Source organism: Glycine max, chromosome 9 (assembly GCF_000004515.6).
Source record: "Glycine max cultivar Williams 82 chromosome 9, Glycine_max_v4.0, whole genome shotgun sequence".
NCBI classification, from domain to species: domain Eukaryota; kingdom Viridiplantae; phylum Streptophyta; class Magnoliopsida; order Fabales; family Fabaceae; genus Glycine; species Glycine max.
Window position 1 is genome coordinate 37,685,076 of NC_038245.2, and position 8,333 is coordinate 37,693,408.

The 8,333-nt window shown below is 31.3% G+C and overlaps 1 protein-coding gene across 2 annotated transcripts; it reads left to right on the forward strand.

Annotated features, from left to right (window-relative positions):
- The first annotated feature begins 3,286 nt into the window (after positions 1–3,286).
- On the forward strand, positions 3,287–7,936 carry LOC100795947 (uncharacterized). Of its 2 annotated transcripts, none has more exons than XM_006587298.4 (4): positions 3,287–3,786; positions 3,871–3,962; positions 4,107–5,264; positions 6,230–7,936. In XM_006587298.4, the coding sequence occupies exons 1-4, from the start codon at positions 3,555–3,557 to the stop codon at positions 7,040–7,042; spliced, it is 2,295 nt and encodes a 764-aa protein (XP_006587361.1). In that variant the 5' UTR covers positions 3,287–3,554; the 3' UTR covers positions 7,043–7,936. The 2 variants fall into 2 exon arrangements, with proteins under 2 accessions (XP_006587361.1, XP_006587360.1); XM_006587297.4 differs by having other exon boundaries at positions 3,290–3,786; positions 4,104–5,264.
- Positions 7,937–8,333: the final 397 nt, after the last annotated feature.

Below are 8,333 nucleotides of genomic sequence, written 5' to 3' on the forward strand. Positions count from 1 at the left end.
AATATTGCAAATGAATTGTAAATTGTGAAAGCAATTTAATTTTAATCCTTTCAATTACAATATTACCAAATGATTTAGTAGGTAATTTGATTCTTCTAATAAGAGATGATCAAAATGTTAGCAACTCATAAATATTTATGTTCACATTATTCTCACTAACATTATATTTGGTTGTAAGAAAAGAAAGGAAATGAAACAATAAAAAAAAAAGTAAAGAAATAAAAAGAAGCCAAATAAAGTAGAAAGGCACCGAAGACTAAGGTTGTTTAGTTGAAGTAAAATAGAGTAGAAAATAAAAGAAGTATTTTAATTAAAGTTATTTGGTATTTAAGAAAAAAGAAGAAAAGAATTTAATATTAAATAAAATACTCTTATTATTATTAATTAATTTATTATTATTATTATTATTATTAAACTTAAGGAAGGAGGGGGGGGGGTGGATTTTACAAATCATGGCCAACAATTGTCGATTTGATCGAGGATTTTAGGGTAACTAATTGGATAAATAGGTAAATAATTCAATTGTATGAACCAGTATTAAATAACATAATGTTTAATTAAATATGTCTATATATATTGTTTGTTTCATACATTTATTGAATAATTTAGTTGGTGTATGTGGTGTAAGTGTAGTGTTGTGATTGTCCAATTTACAAGTTTGAAGCCTTTTAGAGCTAGAGATTTTAACATTTTTTGCACTATAAATATTTAAATGTAGTATAAATATTCCAATCTGATTAATGGCTTGAATTGGTTGTGCTATCAATTTTCTACCAATCAATTTTTAAAACTATGCTTGCATGGAATGGTAGAAGTGTAGGGTTCATTATTTTTTTAAAACTGTCCATGCTAAATCAGCTCAACCAAACAACTTTTTGTTTTCCACTCTTTAATTTCCATGCATTTGACTTTCTTTACATGCTAATTAAGCTAAGCAATACTAGTATGTAAGTGTAACTTATTATTTATTCAATTGCCAAACTAGTTAGCAACTAGATAATTTGCCACCATTGTTATCTAGTAGTCAATTCAATCACTAACATGTTTAACAATCAAATTTTATCATATAACGATAAAAAACTTTAGTTACTAAACATGTGTTAACTGTATTTGATAAAATCGACTTGAAGATAAAACAACTAAAATTTAAATTTTTGATAAAAGTATATTTTCTATTAGATTTTATAAAATAAAAAGAACCTTATATATTAAAAATAATACCACATTTGCTCACAAAAGCCCTCAAAAATAGTTCTCACATATTGAAAAAGTTTTTCTTAAAATTTGTTTTAGGCTTTATTGATTATGGGTCGGCCCTGTGTTCGATAGGTGTGAGTTAATTTATTGAAGACGGAATTTGTTACCATAGTTATTCAGTAGTCAATTCAATCACTAACATGTTTAGCAATCAAATTTTAACATACAACGATAGAAAACTTTAGTTATTAAGCGTGTGTTCGGTTGGTGCAAGCTATGTTACCTTACATTTGTAGTTTGGTCGGAGTGATTTTAGAAAGAATTAAGTTACTTCTTGTGGGCCTAGAATGTTAAATTTCCTATTTCATCTCTATCAAACAACTCTACAAATATTATTTTTACTCTAATTTATACATATTTCTCTTAAATCAAACAATAAAAAAATCATTTTATTTTTATTCTATTTCTTCTTTTTAAAATTATATTTCTTTTATTTTCATCCACTATATATTTATCTCCTCTAAATCAATAACAACCATTGACAAAACTAATAAAAAGAAAGCTTTAAATATTATAAGAATCACAAACAAACAAAAATGTGAAAACATGAAATTAAAAAGTGTTTAAGCCTAAAAGTATCATCTACTCGACGCTCCATTGATGAAAATTAAAATAAAAGTATATAGAAGTTAGTAGTATATCTTTACATGTTCTGCATGATGATAAAAAATAAACAAAGAGAAGTGATATCATTTCGTTTACAACAAGAATATTGCACATTATGGTATCATGTTATTAAAAGACAGGACATGATCGAAATTCAATTCAAGTTACAGAAAAAAGTTGTAATTATGTTACAGATATGAATCCAATAAATGACAGAGTTGTGGGAATCACACAGTGGTACAAAGCACCTGGTATTGGCAAGTGTACCTACACATCAACGTAGGATAATATTTGCTTCATAACAAATTAAGAAAGAGAGAGAGAGGTGCGTGGTCATATCGTCATATCTCTCCATTCTTTAATTCCTTAACCATTTCAGTTCCCAATAACAGAGCAGGCTTGGTTTCTGGTCTTGGTAAGGGCTTGGAAGTGAGTGCTGTAAAGATCAAAAGCCAGGTACACAAAGAAAAATTGTCTATTTCTCCAAATTTAAATAAAAAATGGAAACGAAAACAGATATAGAGGACACATTAATTAGAAATTTCCTTTCAAAAAATAACACCCGAGAGTGAATATATGCAATTAAAAAGAGAAGAGGAAGAAAAAAAAAAAAGAGATGTAAAAATGGGAAAGAAGAAAAATGAGGCGTTTACAAAAACGAAATTTTATGATTTATACTTTACCTACGCTTTGTTTTGTGGAGTAGAAACAGGGTGAAGAAGAAAGATATTTATCTTTTTTCTATATTTTTTTCTTGAAAATAAGATATTCCCACAGGCGTATAAATTATTAAAATAGATTTTTATTTCTTCTAACAAAAATTTCTGCATTTATATAATCAGAAAATTAAATCTCATATTTAAAAATTCAATCATCTACCAACTGTTTTCTATTTTTCTTATAATAAAAAAATTTATATTTATTATACGTTTAATTATTTCTATTCGCATTTCTTATTTTTATTCAGTTTATTTCTCACTTATTTTCTCCCTTTCTACAAATGTACCCTTAATGAAATGTAGTATATATATGTGTACAAGGAAGAAAGCTAAAGAGATAAAAGAAATAATAAATAAATTGATGGTGTGATGAAAAAGACTGAGAATATATGTAGGGATATAAGATAAATTTAACAAATAAGTGTGAAAAAATAAAAAATTATATAAATTTAGATATGAAAAATTAAGTTGAATTTCTTATTGCACACATAACTCAACGTTTAATGTGTTTATTTTTTTGTTTAAAAAAAACTATCTATATGTTTGATCGAGGTAATTTCTTATAAAATACTTTTTTTTCAAAAAAGATGACGTCAGTTTTCCAATGTTTATCATATTATTTATTGTATCTTTCAAACAATAAGACCACACATATTTTAATAAACATTTTGATTTTGTTCCCAAATTTTTTTTAAAAAAAAGTAATAATTTGTTAGAAAGATAGTGTTCTCAGCTCAGTGTACTTAATTCCTTACACTGTGACCGTTTTATGCTTCAAGGATCCGCTTTTCTCGCTTCTTCACTTGCAGATCCCACAAAGTTTTTCCTACTTTTTCTTACTCTCTCTCTCTCTCTGTGGCCACTGTGCTTATTGTGTCATTTTCATTCTGATTTCACCACTTATTTGACAACCCTTTTTCCATATCATTTTTCTTGTTTGTAAAGTTGAGCAAAGGCATAGGCTTGCCAATTATGGGCAAGGAGTGGTATTTTGCTGGAAGATCATCTAAGAGAGGTGTAGTAGGAGTAGGAGGTGAAGCTGAGGCTGAAACACAAGCCCCTTCTGGTTGCATGTGTGCTGTTTTTCAGTTCTTTGATTTCCATCCTTTTCACTTTCCCAACATAAACCAACACCACCAACAAGAACAGACCTCTTTCAAGCCACCCTCATGCACTTCAGAAGACCACACCACAGTCCCAAAAGGTATTATTATTATTGGAATACTAGTTATTATTAGCCTTTTTTTGTTTTCCTTTTTTCTCATATGGTATTTTTTGTGTAATTCAGGCGCTGAAGCACCTAGGAACAGCTTGGAGTCAGAGGATGGTGATGGTACAGTTTCATCTCTCTCATCAAAAGAAGAAGATTTTAAAATTCCTGTAAGTTTGCATTAGCCTGCCAAGGCTTGCTTTTTCACCAATTTTTTTCTTGTGAGTTTCACAAGTTTATTAGTTTATTTTGAAAAGTGAGTAATGATAGCACGATGGTGATTATTTTGACCACTTATTTTGAAAACCCAGAAGAATATTGTACAAATTAAGACAAGTGGAGGCACAAGAGCAAGTGGTGGAAATTTGAATGACTTGTCCTCAGAACTCACCGGCTCTCCAGGGACAAAGACACCAACTTTGGTGGCCAGGTTAATGGGTTTGGATCTTCTTCCAGGGGCAAACTCACCATCTTTTTCTTCATGTCTTTCAACTCCAAACACACAAGGCAATGTGTCACATCTTCACCACCACCTGAGACACAAGCAACATGTCCAAACCAAACACAGAAACAGCATAGACAGTAGTGACATAGCCTCCACAAGATCTTTGCCTGAGACACCAAGAATCTCCTCAGCAAGAAGATCAGATGTTGATCATCACCACAGACTCTCACTCCAAATCAACAAGGAAAACATGAACCTTGGTGAGGATTTGGAGCTCCCTAGGCTCTCATTTTCCAAAAGGAAGAGTGATGAGAACAATGGCAGGAGTCCAAGCTACTATGCCAGACAAATTGTCAAACAGGTTAAGGAAAGTGTGAGCAGAAAAGTTGGTCAAGACATCACCAACACTAGTCTCAAAACCAGAGAAGAAAATGTAGGCCAATTCAGAAGCAAAAAATCTCCCAAAACATCATCACTGAAAGCAATTGATGAAACTGAAACCAACCCTGATAAACAATCAAACCAATCTCCCTATTTCCCAAGGCTTAGATTCATTGACAAACACAAACCAAACACAACAACAACATCAACACCATCATCACTCACAACGAAAGACCAAAACATGCTGAAACTGCCACCACCTCCTCCAGTTAACACTCAACCACATCTTCCAAGAGTTTTAACAAAACCAAAGGCTCAAACATTGGTGCCAGAGCAGCAAGAGTTTCACCAGAACAACAAATCTGTTCCAAAATGCAAAAAGGCTACAAATGAAAAGTTCAACTCAAGGCTCATCAAAAGGCCTCCACAGACATCAGACATCATCAGAAACAAGCAAGAAGAACCATTCATCATTCTTCGTCCCACATCGCCTACTGGAGCCAGTGACATCAAAAACACCAAAAGCAAGAAAAATCATCATCCATTGTCAAGCAATATTCTCCTCAACAACATCAACAATGTACCAAATCTTCTACCTGTCAAGACAGACCCTTCTCCTCCAGCAACCAAAATTCCTTCCAAACAGGTACCTCATTATTGAATTTTCAATTATTTGTTTAGCTTTTTTTGTCAAAAAAATATTTGTATTTCGAAAGTCAGTTTTAAATTTTTATTATTATATGTGTTTAAGTTTTTGAAAGAAAAAAAATAATCTTAAAAAAAACAGATTTCTTATTATTTTGTAAAGTTGTTTTGAATATTTTCTGAAGAAATTTAAATTTATACTTATTTTATAAAATTATTTTCATTATTTTTTATAGTATTTATAATTACCTTTTAAAAGTAAAAAAAATTACTCTTTATAAAAAAAATTTGTTACATAAATACTCCTAACAAAAAAAAACTTGATTTTACATAAAATATTTAAAATATAAATTGCTTTCTTTTAAAATTTAAACAAACAGAATCCTTTAGTTTGAATCTCATTGTTGGTGATTGTACCCGAAAAAAAGTTAAACAAAAGCAGAACGGAGTCAAAACATGTTAATTTTTCTAAAAAAAATTTATACCTTTATATTTAAATTTTAAATATCTTCAATTGTTAAATTTTTCCATTTACTAGTATATTTTTTTCTTCTGTATTTTTAATTTTTTATTTAAGTTATTTAAAAATATATTTTGTTAGATTTTGATTTTTATATACATTATCAGTTTAAAGTTTCTATAAAAGTTAATATTTAATTACCTGCCAATCTATAACAGGAGGAATATGCTGTAGTTTTATTTTATTTTTTACAATGTTATTATAATATTGAAGAAAATGTTTGATGGATACTTAAAAAGATATTCAATGCCCAGAGAGAAAGAGAGAAAAATAGGAAAAAGTATAGTTACATAAACTTTATGATATGATAAAAAAAAAAAAGAAATATAGAAGAAATGCTTAAAATAAATGATGATTTATGTATAATTATTCTTATATTTAAATTAGATTCTTTGATTTTCTATTTTTGAATCACCAAAATGATTAAAAAAGTATATCCGAAACAGTCACAGGTCTGTGATACTTGTCATCAAGAGTCCAAAAGCAGTTCACAGTTATCTAGTTGTGCGCGCCAGAGGTACAAACAAGAAGGAACAACAACCACACTACTCGCTACCCGAGATAGATCAGAGAACAAGCCTAACAACGGTGCTTTCTCCTTCTCCTCCACCACCGTCGTCCAACCTCACACCCCACAAGAGCTTCAGTACATCACAGCAATCCTAGCCCGTACCACTGCCCTAAAGTCACAGGGTATCCCCACAACACTGTCCTTAAACCAAGGGTGGTTCTCTCCGACCAACCCACTCGACCCATCAATCTTCCACCACCTCGAACACCCAGAAAGCGACAAAGATCGCAACTTTTCCCCAAAAGACCAACTGGGTCACCGTTGGAATCGGAGATTGCTGTTCGATTTGGTGGATGAGGTTCTGAGGGAGATTTTGGGGCCTCAAGAGGGAGAGAGAGAAAAGAAGAGACTTTGGTTTTTGAAGGGTGGTGTTTGTAACCAAAAAGGGAGCGTTGTAGGGTTGGTGGAGAGGGTGTGGGAGAGGGTCGAGGAGTTCCCGCGTGCCAAGTGTGAGGTGTTGGAAGACATTGATGAGTTGGTCGACATGCAGAGAGAGAAAGATGGTGAGAAAATGGAAGAAGAAGGGGAAGGGTTGGTGGCAGAGATTGAAGGGAACATATGGGACACGTTAGTGCATGAAACTGTTGTGGTTATGGATTGTTGGGGAAATGCTAAAAAACAAAAATTATTACTATATGATGATGATTCCAAAATACCATCACATGTTTGTAGTCTCAATCAATTTTAACATGATACATAATTGAGTTTTTGATTTATGAGAAAATATAAGTAATAAGAAGATTCAATTATGTATTGTATAAAAATCAATTGTGATTATGAATGTGGGACTGTGGGGGTGATTTTGAATTACTATTATACAATAAGTTTAAATTTCTTGTGGAAAGTGGGTCCATGTTTGTGCTTGAACTAAGTACGGCGTCGTTTAGTAAGGAAGGGTGTCACGTGACTTTGTTGTGAGGGGTCGGTGTGGCCCACGTGCATGGGGTTTGAAGTTTGAACCCTTCGATTGTAGGGTCACATGAAGAATTTGACCCCTCAACAATTGCTCTATTCATTGGTCATTAAAAGACAAGATTTGACAGAGGAATCCATGCCCCACTTTAGTTACCCATTTACCCATTCTCTCTATTCAATTCAAGTGAAGTACATAATAGTATATTATTTTCTTTGAATTTGTTTTGGTGTTTAATTGTGTTTGTAATGAGTTAGGAACCCGGGATAGTTGCAAAAGAGTTTTTTTTATTTTTTTATTTGAGACTCCCACCAAAATAAATTTAGGACGATTGTTGAGAGAGTATTTAGAGAAATTGATGGTTACGATTAAATATTTTGTGAGGCTTGTAAGATATTATTTCTATGTAAGTATTGTTATTGTTAAATATTTATAGTTTGATGTTATTTCATAAATTTGTTGAATTATATGTTATTCTCATAATTATTGCACGAGTGACTCGTATAAGCTGAATCAAATTACAATCTAAAATAAAAATAAAGAACCAATAAAATAATTTAATTAGCCAAAATTTATAAGTCAATATTGTACTACCAGCGCATACTCTGATGGACAAGTTTATTTCTTTGTGTTTGGTGCACAAAGAAAAATAACCGGGTATCACAAATATTTCGGGTCTTTTTAGTTTTTTAACTTCTAAATATTTTATTTAACTGAACAGATAATGATGATTATGTCATCAATGAATTTAAAAGACATTATTGTTTTTCATGAAAGTTAAATGAAGATTATATCAACAAGTGGTTAAGTTGTTTCTTTTATGTAAGGTCAAGTTTAAATTTTGTGGATGAAAAAAAATAATTTTCATAAGTGAGTCATAACTAATTGGTGATACTATGCACTAATGCCATTTTATATATATAAAAAAAAAAACATAGCATGCATATCTCCATCGTTTATGGCACAAGGCCGCCATTGTTCCTCTGCAGGTCCAGCACCACTGGTTTTGTTGTCATGGCTCCTTTCCAGATCTCGAACACCGTAGCTATTGAAAATGCATAGATCA

Bases quoted from the DNA above. Each gene is read 5' to 3' on its own strand.
- LOC100795947 (XM_006587297.4), top strand. From the start codon at position 3,555: ATGGGCAAGGAGTGGTATTTTGCTGGAAGATCATCTAAGAGAGGTGTA. The intron at 3,787-3,870 runs GTATTATTATTA...TGTGTAATTCAG, and splicing joins CCACACCACAGTCCCAAAAG to GCGCTGAAGCACCTAGGAAC. The intron at 3,963-4,103 runs GTAAGTTTGCAT...TTGAAAACCCAG, and splicing joins AAGAAGATTTTAAAATTCCT to AAGAATATTGTACAAATTAA.